Genomic DNA, 17,089 nt, shown 5'->3' with positions numbered 1-17,089 from the left:
AACAGCACACCCGCACACACACCTCAGTGTGACTCAATGCACAACCTGTACCAGCACACACACCTTAATATAACTCAGTGCACAGCCTATAGCAGCACACACACACACACACACACACACACACACACACACACGGCTCACTGTGGCTCAATGCACAGCCTATACCAGCACACTCACACACACGCACAGATACAGGGCTCACTGTGACTCAATGCACAGCCTATATCAGAACACACACAAACACAAACACGCACTCACACATGGCTCACTGTGACTCAGTGAATCGGCTATAACAGCACCCACACACACACACGGCTCATTGTGACTCAATGCACCGTCCATACCTGTGCACACACACACGGCTCAGTGTGGCTCAGTGCACAGCCTATACCAGCGTGCAGAGACACACACATAGCTGTGACTCAATGCACAGTCTGTACCAGCACATAGACACATACACACACACACGCACGGCTCAGTGTGACTCAATGCACCGTCCATACCAGCACATACAGACACACACACGCACCTCACTGTGACTTAATGCACAGCCTATGCCAGCACACACACACACGGCTCACTGTGAATGCACGGTCCATACCTACACACACACACACACACACACACAGACCTCTCCGGGGTTCTGTTCTTTTAATGGGAAATGCAGAAAACACACACTCAGGATGCCTGGGCTTTCAGGGTATGGCCACAGGGCAGTACAGCCGACAGGTTTAACGATGGAGTCAACGTCTTCTGCGTCCCCATGCCTGAGACTGGCTCAGTGTGCGCAGTGCAGCTGGCCCTGAAGAAGCAAAACGTTGAGCATCTCCTTCCATGGATCGTGGAGTGTGGCACAAGGTTCACTGGCTCCCAGAAGCACCATCCCAGCAGCAGCCTAAGGTGCGTTTCCATTGTCCCCTGTGTGATGAATTCCTCGACCATTTCACAACTCACATAAGACAAGCAGAGTATCCTGGTAGAAGCCAAACATAAAATGTATGTGGCATTTGTGCACTAAATTTTAAAAATCTGTGATTTGGGTCAATTTTTTTCTTGTTCTAAATAAAAAGTCACTCTCCTAATTTTGTGTAATGCTTATGAAGAAAAATCCCCCCCCCAAAAAAAAGAAAAAAAAAAAGAAAAAAGAAAAATCTCTCCCTCTTGGGGCTTCCCTGGTGGTGCAGTGGTTGAGAATTCGCCTGCCAATGCAGGGGACACAGGTTCGAGCCCTGGTCCAGGAAGATCCCACATGCCGCGGAGCAAGTAAGACCGTGCGCCACAATACTGACCCTACGCTCTAGAGTCTGAGCCACGACTACTGAAGCCCGCCCACCTAGAGCCTGTGCTCCGCAATGAGAAGCCCACGCACCGCAAAGAAGAGTAGTCCCCACTCGCCACAACTAGAGAAAGCCTGTGCGCAGCAACAAAGATCCAACACAGCCAAAAATAAATGAATGAATGAATTAAAATTAAAAAAAAGAATCCACCTGCCAAAGCAGGGGACACGGGTTCAAGCCCTGGTCTGGGAAGATCCCACATGCCACGGTGCAACTAAGCCCGTGCACCACAACTACTGAGTCTGCATTCTAGAGCCCGCGACCCACAACTACTGAGCCCGCATGCCACAAGTACTGAAACCCACGTGCCTAGAGCCTGCAACAAAAGTAGCCACTGCAATGAGAAGCCCACACACTGCAACGAAGAGTAGCCCCCACTCACCACAACTAGAGAAAGCCCACGCACAGCAACGAAGACCCAATGCAGCCAAAAATAAATAAATTTGTTAAAAAAAAAAAAAAAAGAATCCCTTCTCTCAATTGGTTAATCTTCCGGTCCCACCAACCTGCTGCACAACAGAAACGTTTCTAATCCGCCAATCAGGAGCAACTACCGTGTGCTGGGTGGTTCCGACAGATGTGTTTGGATGCAGGGAAGGCATTTCCTCCAGATCCAGAATACAGTGATGGCAGCAGAAGTGTGGACGCTTCCATTGGCACCCCTCTGACCCAGGCACGGGTTCTGAGCACATTAACACATCAGTTCAATTGCTCTTACAACAGCTCTTCTCCAACTACAAAGAAGGAAGCTGAGGCTGGAGAGGCTGGCACTTGCTCACAGCCATACGCCTGAAGTGACAGAGCTGGCTTTGCTCCAGGAACTTGGCTTCGGGTTCTGGATGATTTAGTACTATTCCGTATTGGACCCTGGTGTGGGAGGTGTGGTCCATCAATGGCCCCAATTCTTCACACATCGCTGCAGCCACACTCTGCCACGTGACTTATGGTTCCTTCCACTAACGGGGTAGAGCACATGCCACACCCTCTGACTGTGGGTTTGGCTGTGGGACTTGCGGTGGAAGGTTAGCAGCTTCACTCTGACCAGAGACAGGGAAAGCACGGCTGGGGCTGGGCTTGTCCTCTTACGCATCTGCCACTGACCTGCCCAGGCCAAACTCCTGGTCCCGGGAGGAAGATGACTGACAGGCACGTGGAGCAGAGCCTGATCTACAAACTCATGAGCTAACGGAATACGTCTCACTGGACCCTGCTGAGATTTTATAGTGGCTGTTATGCAGCATTGCTGTGGCAGGTGCTGACTTATATGGCCTGTGTCTGTGATATTTTCCTGACTGCAAATTGATTGGCCTTTACTAGACTGGCAGAAATAGTCACATACATACATACATAGAATTAATCCCACAATTTATCAATGGTTGAAGAATCTGATATATGGTAAGGCTATTCCAATTCTTAAAAAAAAAAAAAGATGTAAATCAAAGACATGCTCGGTTCACTGAAAGACACTATTTATTTTGTGAATGTCAAGCAGAATGATCTGTTGAGACATAAGTGAAAGTATTGAGCGTGAAATCTGTACGCATTTTCCAGAGTGGACTGCAGGAGAGAAGCCACAGGCAACGCCCCTGACTGAAATGTTGCTATACAGAGCATTCCACAGCTGAGTTATGACCGAGGGTGAGCTATCAGCCACCACCGAAGAATGCCAAGGGCAAAACATTAGCACCGGATTGGTTTTATATGCAATAACATAACTATATACGAAGTTATGTACATTGACTTACTGCAATCTTTGGGTCCCCACTAACCAGACATTTAAGAGGCAAACGGGAATGTTGTGATTCCATGTGCTTCGTTAAAAGGACAGTAGAGCACTATATATTGCTATGTAGAAGAGAAAGTTCTCAAAAGACACCAAAAAGCTGGATACAGACACAAATTCTATTTTCACATTTTACAGACATATCATCAAAATGATCACAATACTTTATTTGAAGGGAAAGAATCACAGGTAAAAGCTTTGTGAAAATTAAGAACACACTGAAATCACCGTGGTTGTCTCCCCGAGGGAGGAAGCAGGGGCGGCGGGCGGGGGGTGGTCCATGGGCAGCCAGCTGTACCTTTCCTGACGTGATCCGTTTTCACAGCAAGTGACCCACACCACGTGGCAAGGACACTTCGTTGGCAGAAGAGGGAGTTTTCAAGTCAGGAATAGCTTAATTGAATAAGAGTAAAAACTGTTGAAAAGGCATTTCTCCTTTGCGTGGGTGGGCTGCCAAAGGAGTGTTTATTGCCAGCATCACTGACGCCTGCCAGGTCGGCGCCCTCTACGGGTGCGCGGAGATCACTGCAGCAGCCCGGGAGTCCAGTCTCCCCTCTGGCTGGCGGAGCGTGGACCCGTTAGCGTCCTTTAAGACATTTGTGTGCGTCTGTGTTTGGTAAGGTGGCGGCCACTGCTGACAAAGGGACATCTCCCCGCCCCCACCCCCCCGCTGGAAAACTTCTTCTATAGCAGTAAGAGGAAATGAGGAGTAAAATGATCTCACAGATCAGACCAAAGTCCGCATATCACCTCAACGTGAAGTTATCCTAGGGCTTCTCCCGCCATTAACCACACATTTCATCAGATGAGCATTGTGACGAAACACACCACTCCACAGTGATCAGATTAAAAATAAGTATGTGAGAACCATGCCATTGGTGGCTGAACATCGACTCATGTGCTTACTTGCCATGCATATATCCTCTTCAGTGAAGTGTCTATTTATTTAAGACTTTTGCCCCCGTTTTAACTGGACTGTTTGTTTTCTTACTGTTAAGTTTGAGAGTTTTTATACATTCTGGATACAAACGGTTTGTCACATAGATGATTTGCAAGTATTTTCTCCTAGCCTGTGATCTGTCCACTGGAAAATGACAGCTTGACAGTGTTTTCTTTAGTGAATAGACTCTTTACAATCTCACAATTTCAACCAATAAAAAAGGGTACAGGAGCTGTATACTCTGTGGCAGAAAAAGATCGGGTCTAGGAGTTCTGTGGTCCACTGGGACCGCTGAGAAACCAGAGCAACGGTTCTTAAACGGCACGTGGCCCTTACGGCATGGTAACAAATTGAGAGAGGCAAAAAGAGAGAAGTTGCCAATTATAATTAAGGATCATACACACGCAAAATAAATGTTCTGGGGAAAAAGTAAGTTAAGAAATATCTCATCGGCCTTAAGAAAAAAACGCTTAGCAAGCACGTTACTACCGGACACAGTTTTAGCCAAGTAATTTCTCTTTGCAGGAAAATATCATTTGAACCGTGATGTCAGCCGAGAAGTCCTAAAACCATCTGTCCGCTTTGTGTATGTTTTAAAGTGCGAACGCTATTTAAGTGGCAATTTCAGAATGAGTGAACCCAACATGTAAGCTCTTCTTTTCACAGTTGGTTTTTAACCACATGGAAAACCATTCACCTTTGTAGAGTGTTATTAAAGTATCATCATCATCATGATTTTTGCTGGGTTGGAGATCATCCTTAAGTGACAGACACGATGAATGGTCAACACTTCTGGACCAACAGGGGAAGCCGGCAGCCGCCACCTCCAGTGACCCACCGGAGAGGTCGTGTGCCAGGCTTTGCCCGACACGTGCGCTCATTCCCTCCCGAGCGGAGGAAGGGGTGCAGCGTGGGAAGACGGAAGGGCAGACCCGAGCCGGCAAGGACCACGTGCGCGCCCCTCGGGACCAGAGCCCAGTCTGTACTCGGGAACTCACTGGAACCGGGCGCCATGTGGGGTTGCTTCCAGGCAAGGGCTGACGGGAAGCCACTCTGCTCAGCATTCAAGAGGGAAACTAAGACATTAAATAAGTCATCCCAAACCCACCCATGGAGATTATTGCTTTTCTAACGGCCATTCAGTTCTGGGAGGGATTCTCTCTCCAGGACGTAAATACAGGCTGGGGTTTTCATTTGCCTCCTCGGGACCGGAGCTGAAGGGCTGGCTGCTGTCCCCCGCCAGGGAGGCATCGGGGGGGCACGCCCCTCACTTGCCTCTCTCGGGCGGAAGGCTGTCCAGCAAGCACTTGAGCTGCTCCTCGCCCAGGTGGATCTTGTCCTCCAGCTCGCGCTGCTCGATGATGAGGGCTGACTTCATCCTCACGAAGTGCGCGTAGTCTGCCAGGCTGTCCCGGCTGAGGTAGCTGGCCAGGATGTCGGACACGATGCCCTCCCGGCGGTCCAGGTTCTCCTTCAACTCCTTGGCGTCCTCATGCTGCTGGATTAGGACCCGCTGCTTCTCGAGCAGGGATTGCTGGAGAGACAAGAGACACGAGCCTGGTGGGGACCAGGCTATGGGGGGTGGGGTGTCCGGCCGACGCCTCCAAAACGCCCGGCAGCTCCGGGGACTGGTCCAGTGGAGACCCTGACGCCACCTGAGTTAGGGAGCCGAGATCTGGAGGGACCCGCACAGAAGCACCTGGGGCGTGGGCAGGAGGCACCTCGCAGAGCGGAGGCCCCAGCGCCAGCTCCCCCGTTAGCGCTCCTGGGCCGCTGCCACCTCCACTTCCTCCTGTCACCGTGAAAGGCCGTGAGGAGCACGGGAGCCATCCAGGCACGAAAAGCTCCAGAACTGTGAGACGCTCAGAAAGAGCAAAGGGCTTAGGCAGCCGGTGTGTGTCCGAGGCCTTTCCGTGACAGTACTGCGGCCCAGGGGACACAAGGAGCAGATTCTACGGAGATTCCAGGGCAGGACTGCTAAACCCTCCCGGCAGAAGTCGCAGCAGCCCGGGAGCAAAGCCGTAGCAGAGGCCGTGTGCGGGGGCGGGGCGGGAGGAGAGACGGCGCCTGTTGGGGAGGTGCCCTCGCTCCTTCCGAGGGTCCTGCTCTGGGTCACACAGACACCCCCATTTCCAGAACGCAGCACTCACAATCGCTGTCTGCCCACAGGGCGCGCACCCACTTCCCCTGCCCTCTCCAACTTGAATGAAAACTGAGAGAGGGAGAGGTGAATGCGGTCAATGTCTTTAAGTGTCGGCTGGCAGATGCCACGGATGCCCTGTCCTCGGTGCGAGTTTCTGACACCGGCAGGGCCCCCTTATTCCGCCACTTGGCAACTTGGACATTTACCCATGGCCGCGCGTGAGCGTCCAGGATGCGGGAGTGCTCTGCAGAACGCTGGTCCGCAGAAAGAGCTCAGAAAAGATGAGTTGTTATTAAACGGCGGCTGAAAGCAGAAACTGCTCCTGGGGGGAGGCTTCCGGGAAGTGCCCCCGACTGCACAACCTTTTGGGGTCACCTATTCCGGGGGACACCTTGACCTTCAGGTGCTTGTGAAACAAAGACAGAATGTATTTTCGTGGAAAGAGGCAAGGTAAAGCCAGTTAATTCCAACCAAGAGGGAAACAGACCTCAACTGATTCTAGAACCATGGTTCGGGCTACTAAGATCAGTTGGGCTCCCTGGCAACTAGAAACTGCTGATGGGAGGGAGGGATTCACGTGTCTGTGTCTGCCTACGTGCTCATTTTCTACCTGGAAAGAAAGCGGAAGCCTCCTACAGCCTGAGGCCACATCTTTTCACTCGTTAGCATGCCTGTCTCTGCAAACTGCAGCTTTCCCAAGCCCTGGCTGCCTGACACGGAGATTTTCATCCAGCACCGGCCACACTGGAGGCTAGCCCACTGTGCTGCACCTGGACGTGGCGACTGAACACTCCTTTTGGGTCCAGGAAGGTGAAGCTGCATCAACCACACACAGCCAAGGGGGAAAGAGCCTGTCTGCTCCTCCTCTGTAACACGGACCCCCTAGGGATGCAGTAAGAGCTATGCAGCCAGGTCCCCAGGAGGACCACGGGCATGGTCCCCAGTGTATGATTGCTTCTACTTCCTCCAATTCTACATAAGCCTTTGTCAGTTCCAAGCAAAGGGAGATAAAGATGAGTTGAGCTGCAAAGACAATACTATTATTTTTCCTTTATATCGATACTTGAGAGTTTAATATTTCAATTACATGCAAGTAAGTCTCTCCCATTCATGTTATTTTCCTAAGTCCTTTCAGATAAATTTGGCAAAGATGGCAAGAACAGCAAAATGGAATGCAAACGTAGCCCTAGGGGATCGAGGTCCAAAGCCCCAGTTACTTTTTCAACCCTTATGCTTTTTCAACCCTTATGCAATACGTTCTTCCATGATAGTCACTAATGACTTGGCTAAGCACAAAAGATCATGGTCTCAAAGCCACGCGCTTTGCAGGATCTTCCCGTGTAACCTGAAACCACTCTCACCTGGAGTCCAGGGGGAGGGGTGCCTTTTCTGCTCCCCTTGTAGAGAAGTTAAGGTGCCTTATTAATGATGAAGATGATCATTTTGAAGACCTATTACGTGCAAAGAAGCAAACTAGATGTACTACTGCTACGTGACCTATGAAGTAGTAAAGCCAGTAAGGTAGATGGTGTCTTGCATGCACAAAGAGCGGAAATGCAGACCCACTAAGAAATGTCCCGAGTTGCACTGCTGTGAAGGGAGCAGGAAAGCAGAGCAGCTCTTAGACTCGTTCTAGACACTGCCGGCCCTCTTGTGAAGTCACAGCAACAAAGTCATCATCAAACGCCACTGTCACTGAGTGCCGATGATTCGTCAGGCAGTGGGTGAGCTCCACTTACCCACTTACCGGCGGTGGGGAGAGGTTACAAACAGAGACTACGTTCTAGGAAGAGACCAACACTAGCAGCGATCGTGGGACTATAGGAGAAGATGTCCAATCTCCCGGACGCTCGCTGCGGCCCCCCCACCCCCACCCCGCTACAAGGAGGGAGCGAGCGAGCGAGCCCTGGGCATTTGACAGCATCTTGTGCTACGAGGCAGACAGGCGGCCACAGTGGCCGAACGAGGCTTCCAGGCGGTTTGCTCCACACCCCACGGGAAAGCCACACCCCGCCCCGCCTTCCAGGTCAGCCTTGGCCATAGTTACCCGATCGCCGGGAGGAGTGCCGTCGTCCAGATTGTTGAGGGCGTTTTCCACGCGGGCCAGGCGGCCGGACAGCGACAGCAGGAGGTTCACCACCTTGTCCAGGTCCCCGATGAACATGCGGAACTTGTCGAACTCGTTGGGCTTGCAGACGGCCTTGGCCAGGGCCTCCACCTCGTCCCCCAGCGCGCTGTTGGCCTGCATGTCCTCCCGCAGGCTCTGCCGCGCCTGCCGCAGCACCTGCAGCTTGCGACCGATGCTCTTGATGAGCTCCTGCTGTGGGCACAGGGCAGGGGATGCGGTCAGGGCCGCCTGGCGGCACCCCCTCACACATCCCGGATCTGCGGGCGACTCAGCTCAGCCGGACGGCAGCTTGTTTTGCAACAGTAAATAACGGGGGACTGCCCTGGTGGCGCAGTGGTTGGGAATCCGCCTACCAATGCAGGGGACACGGGTTCGAGCCCTGGTCCGGGAAGAGCCCGCATGTTGCGGAGCAACTAAGCCCGTGCGCCACAACTACTGAGCCCACGTGCCACAACTACTGAAGCCCGCGCGCCTAGAGCCCGTGCTCAACAAGAGAAGCCACCGCAATGAGAAGCCCACGCACCGCGACGAAGAGCAGCCCCCACTCGCCGCAACTAGAGAAAGCCCGCGCGCAGCAACAAAGACCCAACGCAGCCAAAAATAAATATAACTAACTAACTGGGGATGTTTAAGACTAGGGGAAGGATAAGGCCTCCCCGTTAAATCATTGCCGTTTGATTTAGAAATGAAAACACAACAAACCTAGTCTCATCCTGTGACTGTCGTATCAGACTATGCAGGAGTGGGACCCTTGGGGCTACTCACGGTAAACCTTGTTTCAGCCTGTATCTTTGCAAGGATTCTTCTGGCCTCTGTGCTTCCTTGGTTTTTTTTTTGGGTTTTTTTTTCTGGCCGCGCTGTGCAGCTTGTGGGATCTTAGTTCCCCGACCAGGGATCGAACCCAGGCCCTCAGCAGTGAGAGTGCACAGTCCTCACCACTGGACCGCCGGGGAATTCCCTGTGCTTCCTTCTTTGGAAGTTCCCAGTTTGAAGACTTACACGCACAGAAGTTATTGAGTCTGGTACTGAACGTCTGGTACTGAACTCCATGATTAAAAAGTGTCTTCCATGTAGAATTAGCAATAAAAATTAAGACAAATGAAGGATGTCAACGAACGTAGGAAAGCCTTTCAGAATAGTAAAGTACTGATCTCCATTTGACCAAAATGTAAATAAATGACTTCTTTAAACGTGGTGAAATATACATGCTGCAACACTTACCGTCCCGCCTCTTTTCTCCTGTGCTGTTGTGGCATTAAGCACACGCACGGCGCTGTGCAGCTAGCACAACCACCCATCTCCACATCCTCTCCATCCTCTGAGACGGAAACTCTGACCATTCAATACGAGCTCCCCGTTCGCCCCTCCTGCCAGCTCTTTAAATGATGGATTTTTAGAGAGCAAAAATGACATGTACAAGACCTTTTAATCGGTCACCATCCTGAAGTGAAGCGGCACCATATGGTCCGAGTTGAGGGGCAGACAAAGCAGATTATCTGTCTCCTTGGTCATCACATTTGAGAAAAATTAAAACGACAGCTCAAAAGGAGTCCAGCAGGTAAGCCTTCCCCAGAAAAACCCTTTTCCCATGACTACGGATGTCCTGCTGCTGTTAAACCCACCCATGGCGGATGCAACAGGTGGCCTGCCCTGACACAGTGAACGGTGAAGGGCCAACGGTGAGGAGCAAAGTCACCCGTTGTCCTTTTCGGAACCCTGCTGCCACCCGCCCTGCACGACTCCGCCAACCTTGTGTCGACGGACACGGCAGGTTACGTGGGGTTTAAGAGGCCAACGCATCCCTGTGCTGGCCCGAGGCTGGAGTGATGAAAACGGAAGCAGTGCTCCGCTGCCCGCACCAAAATGAGGATTAAACAATTAGTTGGAATGTTAAGTCTGATTAGGATTTTGAAGCTCGGTCTGTTGCTCAATAGTCAGCAACACTATTTTGTGTACAACGGACCCGTGAAAATGGTCCGTGCCGTCCACCCCTCACTCCTGGGGCAGTTTCCAAACTCTGACCCCAGACGGAGTCCGCCGGGCTCAGCAGAGAGAAGCCTCAGTCTCGTGAAACCCTCCAGGATGGTGTCCAGAGCTGAGCAGGGAGCAGTTGCCCCGACCTCCAGGGCTGACGTGAAGATGGGTGAAATCCCCGGATGCTCAGCCCGCTGCTTGGCATGCGGTCAGCGCCTGTCCACAGCCGCTACCAGCAAGACTGCAAGTGTGCACGAGAAGCTGCTCCGAGTTCACCACTGCTGTTGGCTAGACACTGCCCCAACCCAGGGACTATTTGGGCAGGAGAAAAAAAAAAAATCAAACCACCTCGGGAGACCCACCGAAGCACTGAAGGCACCCTACACTTCGTATGCCTCATACGGGTTATCTGTGTCTCAGCACGATGCTTCGAAAGAGGGTCTCCATCCGGCGTTTATGTACCAAAACAAGGCCACAAATTAGAAAGGCATGAGCTGTAGTCAGGGCACTGCCTCTGCTTGGTTCAACCTGCCTTGGGCTTATCACTATGTCTGGAGATCCGGCAGATTACAATGGTAAGCAGTTTTAAAGGACCGCCACCCTCCTGATTAATCATGGTTTTTCTCCTAAGAAAGACCACATGGAATTTATAAATTGCTTTTGGCTTTTCCAGCTCAGGATGTCAAGACATTTTCTTCCCTTGGTAATTGAAAACCCTGTCTAGATTTCTTTGATGTTTTCTCTCAGACTGTGAGTCTGTGTGTGTGTTCACACTTCTGTCTCTGTGTGTCTATTTACCTACCCATCTGAGAGATGGTTTAAGTCAAGTTCGAATCCCACATCCCACAGCTGAGAAGGTGGCCCTGTTTTATTTGTATTTATTTATTTTTTTGGCCGCACACACGGCACATGGGATCCTAGTTCCCCAAACCCCCTGCAGTGGAAGCACAGAGTCCCAACCGCTGGACCTCCAGGGAAGTCCCAAGGTGGCCGTATTTTAGATATTCATTACTTGAGGGAAAAGCACACAATACACTGCGGGAATGGAGGACTTTCCCAGTTCTTGCCTGGCGCCACTCCTAACGTGAATGAACGATTCAAGTGATTTTGACGACTGTGGATGGATGAGGAGCCCTAGCCAGTGCTACTGGTAACTTTCCAGTTTCATCCTTCTTCAGCAGTTACCGTAATGAAGATTTCATGCTGATGCATGAAGAGGTGCCTTCAACACCTACAGTATCAGCTGGGCTAACCTGACACTGGGCACTCCGGAAGGAGTCCAAATTCCTTTCTATGTCTTGCATAGATGTTTATTAGAAACACTTTCCCGTCTTCCTTAAAGGGCCATTATATGAAGTAGAGACATAGGCTTTGAGAGAGTTGGAATGAGGCCTGGCCCAGGGTAGCACACAAATCAGTGGCTATCGGCAGTACTGAGGGCACCGGCGGCAAGCCTGTCTGCCTGTGGACGGCACGTGGAGTTCCGGGAGGCCTCGGGTTAGAGTCTGTCACGGCTGAAGCTGGCCCCCAGTCTCAGCAGGTGCACTGCTGCCTCTCCCCTCTGTTGGGATGGGCCCCCGTTTCAGCCCCAGACGCCCTGCTTTTGTCCCGTACCATGGGGGAAACAAGGTCTTTTCTCTCTGGGCCTCGCACCCACCTCTTGGTTCCAGGGAAAAGCCCTAACCCTCAGAGGTTCCAGACTCAACCCATCAGCTGTCTTTGGTTCTCCTGAAGCATCTCCATCACTCGACCAGGGCCGTTTCTGAGCAGAGTCTGCCTGAGCTGCCCCAGGGATCACCACGTACGTAGCCCTCCTAGGTTAATAATTCCACTGGCCCCGGGACTCCCTTACCACCTCCCTGCGCAGGGGCTTCTGTTCTCTTGCCTCTGTCCTGCCTTCTCCTAAAATAGAGGATCACCTGCTGTGGCACTTGGGCTCTGTGACCACCAGTGACTCTGATCACGACAGCCGAGGTCCCCCTGGGAATGTCTGGTGCATGGGGCTTCAGGGGTCTTGCTGTCTTCCTATCATCAAGTGAGCCATCAAGTCCTCCCAAGCGCACCTGCACGGCCCTCCCTTCTCCTCGTCCCCTGCACACTTTGTAAGCGCGTGACACCGGAGATATGAGGGCACTGGAAAGGGAGCAGAGGCAGCGCAGCCGGTAGGCCAAATCAAGCAGAAAAGCAGGACTACTGGGTCAGTAACACCACAGAGAACTGCCATTTAAAGCACTTCCTGCTTGGGGTGAAATTGCCTGACATGCGCTTATTGAACTAAAAACGTCAGTTGGCTTACGAATTTAATCCTGGTGGGGTGGTGGGCAGGGGGCAAGCTCACAGTGACTCATCTCAATCCCAAAGCCACCATCTACGGGGAGGCAGTGCCCGGCATCTCGTGCCCCCAAAGAAATCGGAAGAGGCACCAGGCAGATGAAGGGAGCGGTACCAAGGCTGCTGCTGCTTCCCAAATTCAGTACATCACGAGAAACAAAGGCATACTGTAAAGAACATAAGTTCTTTGCATCTAGGGTGGGAACGGAATTAAAACTGTCCAAACTGGATATTTTTTCTAGGTTTATGAGAATAACACTTTCTTTTTTAATTCATTATTTTTAAGAACGTGGAAAACACAACCAGAAGAAAGCAAATGGTACCCTGTGCCAGACACAGGGCCTCTAAAATCCCAGGACCAAAACTCTTTTATTTTTCATTTCCTTTTTGAATTAAAAAAAGGCTATCACTTCCTAAATTGAAAGTCATTTTCTTTTACACAAGGGTCAGGGTATTTCTTCTGGAATGGGTTTGTCTATCATATTTGAGACCAATCAATGGCATTTTTTAACAACTAACAATACGAGGAGGTATTAAACATTATCCTTTGCAAGGGTCTTGTCAAAAAAAATAATAAATCAGTATTTTTTATGAAAGCCCCTTCCAAGATGCTAAGTGTATGGAAAAATTTACCAAATGCTGGTTCCCTCCTTTTCTTCTCCTGGTGCTGACTATGCATGCTCAAAGCCCCTGGAATAAACAGCACATGCTATCCTCTGAAACTAACTGCCTTGGGCAATTCCTTTCTCCCTTTATGCTAAGTCCTTCCTATAAAAAACAGGTAATCACACCTAGATGTCACAAGTCTGGCCCGCTGACATGCCATGAAGATTTGAAGCTCCTACAGGAGTGAAGACATTGGCGCTGATAGCAATAATTTTGTCCCTACCATGACCTCATGGTTACACGCTATTTCACCTCTGACCTCCTCTCTAATCCTCCCCCTTCCTTGTCCACACAGCTCCAGCCATTGGCCTCTGCTGCTTCCCCAACGTGTCACAAAACTCCCACCCCAGGGCCTTTGCACTTGCTGCCCAAACCCCACTCCCCCCGCCCCTCCCCAGATCAACCAGACATTCCCTCACATCACTCCAGGCCTCTGTTCATCGTCAGCTCACCAGAGCCTTCTCTACAATCCTACTCCTTTACCTCTCTCTATTCCTTCACGCTGTTTTAGTTTTCTGACCACCCGACCTATTACATTAAGGGCTGGCAAACTTTTTCTATGAACGGCCAAACAGTAAATATTTTAGACTTAAGGGGCCACACAGCCACTGTTGCAACTACTCAACACTGCTGGTGTAGCGTGAAAGCTACCAGAGACCATACGTAAATGAATGAATGTGGCCGTGTTGCAATAAAACTTTATTTACAAAAGCAGGTGGGGGGCAGGGTTTGGCCCACGGGGCCCTGTTTGTTTTTTTATATTTGTTTTTTATGTTGGCTGTCCATCTCTTCTGTGAGCACACAAGTGCCTTCAGGGAAATAAGGACTCTAGTCTGTTTTGTCTACTGCTGTACCCCCAAGTGCCTGGGTGAGTTTTTGGAGTTGAACAAATGATGCTTTTTGGTTAACAACGCACTTCACAATACACTGTTGAATTTAACATCATCGGATTACAGATATTTGAAACTGATAGTCAAAGAGGACATGTCCCTTGCGGAAAGTCATACAGTTAAGTCCTCTGGATTTAACTGCGGTAGAAGAGACATATCAGTTGACCTTAAAATGAGAGAGACTGGTGGCCACCTAGCTAATTTGACACTGGATCTCATTACAAAGACATGGCAAAGAGACCCTGGCAGAGAGGCCCAAGTTTAGAACAGAAGACTCCCCCACAAAGGGCTTAATACACAGGCCCAAATGTCAGCGTCCCACATCGAAGCCCAACACAAATGGCCCTCGGCGCGGGGCCCAGGGTCGGGGTGGAGCCGCGCGCCGCCCCCCTGCCTGCCCGCCAGCCAGCGCGTGCTCATTTGGAATTCCAGCTTCCCTACCTTCTTCACCGACAGGTCGTGGTCCGGGTCACTCCCTGCATCCTCTTCGGGCTCCTGCTGCCCCCGCAGGTCCTTCATCTTAATCAGCAGCTCCGCCTTGGGGGCCGACGTGCTGTAGTAGGTGGAGGTGGTGGCCAGGGACACGGCCGCCGGCACACTCGGCTCCTCCTTCCTGGGTAACAAAACGCCAGAACACCCGTTAGCTCTGATCGTACACACAGACGTGCCCGTGAGTCCCACCGCCTGGGCCGGGACCGGCAAACGGTGGTGCTAACGAAAAGGCACCAGCTAGAGGGATGAGACGGCAAAAGTGGGGAAAGAGTAGGTTGTGAGGTCAGAACTAAAACACCCTGCCAAATGGTACTCAAAGCCCCTCCCCGGAGGTAGGAGAGTGCAGATGGTATCCGCCGGGAGCCTGAGGTCTGTGGGGAGATGTCTGCCGCTACCTGTAGGCGTGGCCACAGGCCCCAAGTTCACCGGGCACCTTTCTACCAGCAGCCACATTTGCTGCCTCTTGCCTGACTTCCTGTCTGCCCAGCACTGGTACTCCCGCCTACTGTCAATCAACGATGCTTACAGAGACCATGTACAGCAACAGGAGAGATGTAAGCAGATTCACCTTTGTGGGCAGGTGACAAAAGAACAGGGGCTGGAAAGCGCTCTTTACAAAACCTACTACAGCCAATTCACTCCCTCAGTTAAATAAGTCACAACAGAAAGCCTCTTTCATAAACACATATCCTAAGTAGTCTCAACTTTCACTCCTCTTGTGACAAGTTTCTCAACTTCAGTACTAGTGACATTTGGGGCCGGGCCATTCTTGATGGGGGCCGTCCCGTGCACTGTAGAACAGCGAGCAGCGTCCCTGGTCTCCACCCACTAGATGCCGGGGGCACCTCTCCCAGTGGTGACAACCGAAAGTGTATGCCGACATTGCCAACCGTCCCGTGGCGGGAGACAACAGCCTCCGGCTGAGAACCACTGCCTTAGGAGAAAAAGCCCCGTGGGCATCACCGGCAACGTGTATTTTCACATCTTTGCCAGGACCTGACGTCATCACCCCCAGAATGGGCTTTTAACTTCGGGAGGGTGACAAAAAAGCCCCAAAGCGCTAAGCACTTATGGAAATCTGTCCCCAAAGAGCAGTCATGAAAACAGACAAACAGATACACTCCCTCACCCTTGTAAGCCTAAGAGGCACTGGGCAGAACCACACACAGCCAGGGGGCAGAACCCAGGGCAGCGTCTACTCACTTCTCCTCCATGGTTCTGGGAGAGGGGATTTTGGGGAGCAGCTTCCTCCGCTGCTGAGCTTCTTCCAAGAGGTGCTCGTCTTTGGGGAAGATGCCCTCCATAAGGTCCATGGTGGTTCTGATCTTCACACTGGGGTCCAGGATATCCGCCAGGGACTTATCCTTGCCCGCGATCTCGCGGGCCAGCTCCTCCGACTTGAGGTCTTCGGCAGTCCTCTCTTTGGCCTTCACGTAACTGAGCGTGGGCGGGGAGGCCCGGCTGTCCTTGGCCGTGGGCCCTGGGGCGCCAGGGGGCTGAGGCTCGGCGCCCTGGCGGCTGTACAGGCAGAAGCGGGAGTAGGACTGCTCGGACCTGCTAAGCGTCTTGATTTGGTCCCGCTCGAGCCCGCTGGGCAGCACAGGTGGCTCCGGGACGCAGGCCAGGCCCTGGCGGCTCTCCTTCTCGGGCTGGCTCTCCGAGTGCACGATCTTGATGGGCACCATCTTCACCGTGGTGTTGTTGTCTATCACCCGCTCGATTCTGCAAAGAGAAGGGCCGTCTGCTAAAGACACACTGTACGCCCAGGCACAGACCAGAATTAGAAATTGGATGAGAAATCGGCTGGTTTCCGCATCCCCTTACAGCTGGGGAAGCCTGACTCAAAGGCCTGCAGCGGCCCCAGGGGAGAAGCCTTCATGGTCACACGTCCCAGGATGGGGAGACCAGGTTGAGGAGTGCCTGCCACCCCTAACTTGATCTCCTAAGCCTCCTGGGCGTCTAGGTGTCTTTCCATTTTCCAGCAGTCACCTGCACGCCTGAAGGCACATCCGTGGGCTTACTGACAGATAGAAGGGCAGTGCTATGTTCATTTGTTTCTAGGTCAATGGCAGAGCAAACGGTAACAAGCCTGCTCAGTGAGATTTTCTTTTGTAAGGGAGCCCTGCAACAGACAGGCGTATTTCACAGAAGCAGCATCAGTGCCTCAGCCAGCGTCTCTCAAAGCTGGGCGCCTGCGTGGCCCTCGGGGTGGCCGGAGGACTCCTTTGGAAAGCAGCTGTGTTCTGAGCGCATGCTGAGCGCCGCCCGGTCCCGGTCCCGGTCGGAAGCGTCCTTGGACCCCGTGCGCCCTGGGTCTCACCCCACCTGCCTGCCACTGCCCCACACTTCTAGCTGCCCTCCACACGGCATTTCACACCAGAGAGGTAAGAATCCAGCAGCAAACA

The 17,089-nt window shown here is 51.9% G+C and overlaps 1 protein-coding gene across 4 annotated transcripts in view; it reads right to left on the bottom strand.

Annotated features, from left to right (window-relative positions):
- Nucleotides 1-5,156: 5,156 nt before the first annotated feature.
- LOC309653426 (protein Shroom2-like) overlaps nucleotides 5,157-17,089 on the bottom strand; it is a 138,228-nt gene continuing 126,295 nt past the window's right edge. The window contains exons 7-10 of one of the 4 annotated variants that reach the window (XM_082448056.1): nucleotides 15,888-16,406; nucleotides 14,634-14,805; nucleotides 8,251-8,523; nucleotides 5,157-5,594 (exon numbers count right to left, since the gene is read on the bottom strand). In XM_082448056.1, the coding sequence (XP_082304182.1) occupies nucleotides 5,328-5,594; nucleotides 8,251-8,523; nucleotides 14,634-14,805; nucleotides 15,888-16,406 (1,231 nt within the window). In that variant the 3' untranslated portion in view covers nucleotides 5,157-5,327. Of the gene's footprint in view, nucleotides 5,595-8,250; nucleotides 8,524-8,744; nucleotides 9,395-13,979; nucleotides 14,331-14,633; nucleotides 14,806-15,887; nucleotides 16,407-17,089 lie in introns of those variants that run through there. The other 3 variants (XM_082448057.1, XM_082448058.1, XM_082448059.1) reach the window with 3 other exon arrangements.

This window comes from Balaenoptera physalus (genome assembly GCF_965194825.1).
Source record: "Balaenoptera physalus genome assembly, chromosome: Y".
Classification (NCBI taxonomy): Eukaryota; Metazoa; Chordata; class Mammalia; order Artiodactyla; family Balaenopteridae; genus Balaenoptera; species Balaenoptera physalus.
Note: the sequence above shows the minus strand (reverse complement) of the source record. Positions and strands in the feature narration are given on the sequence as shown.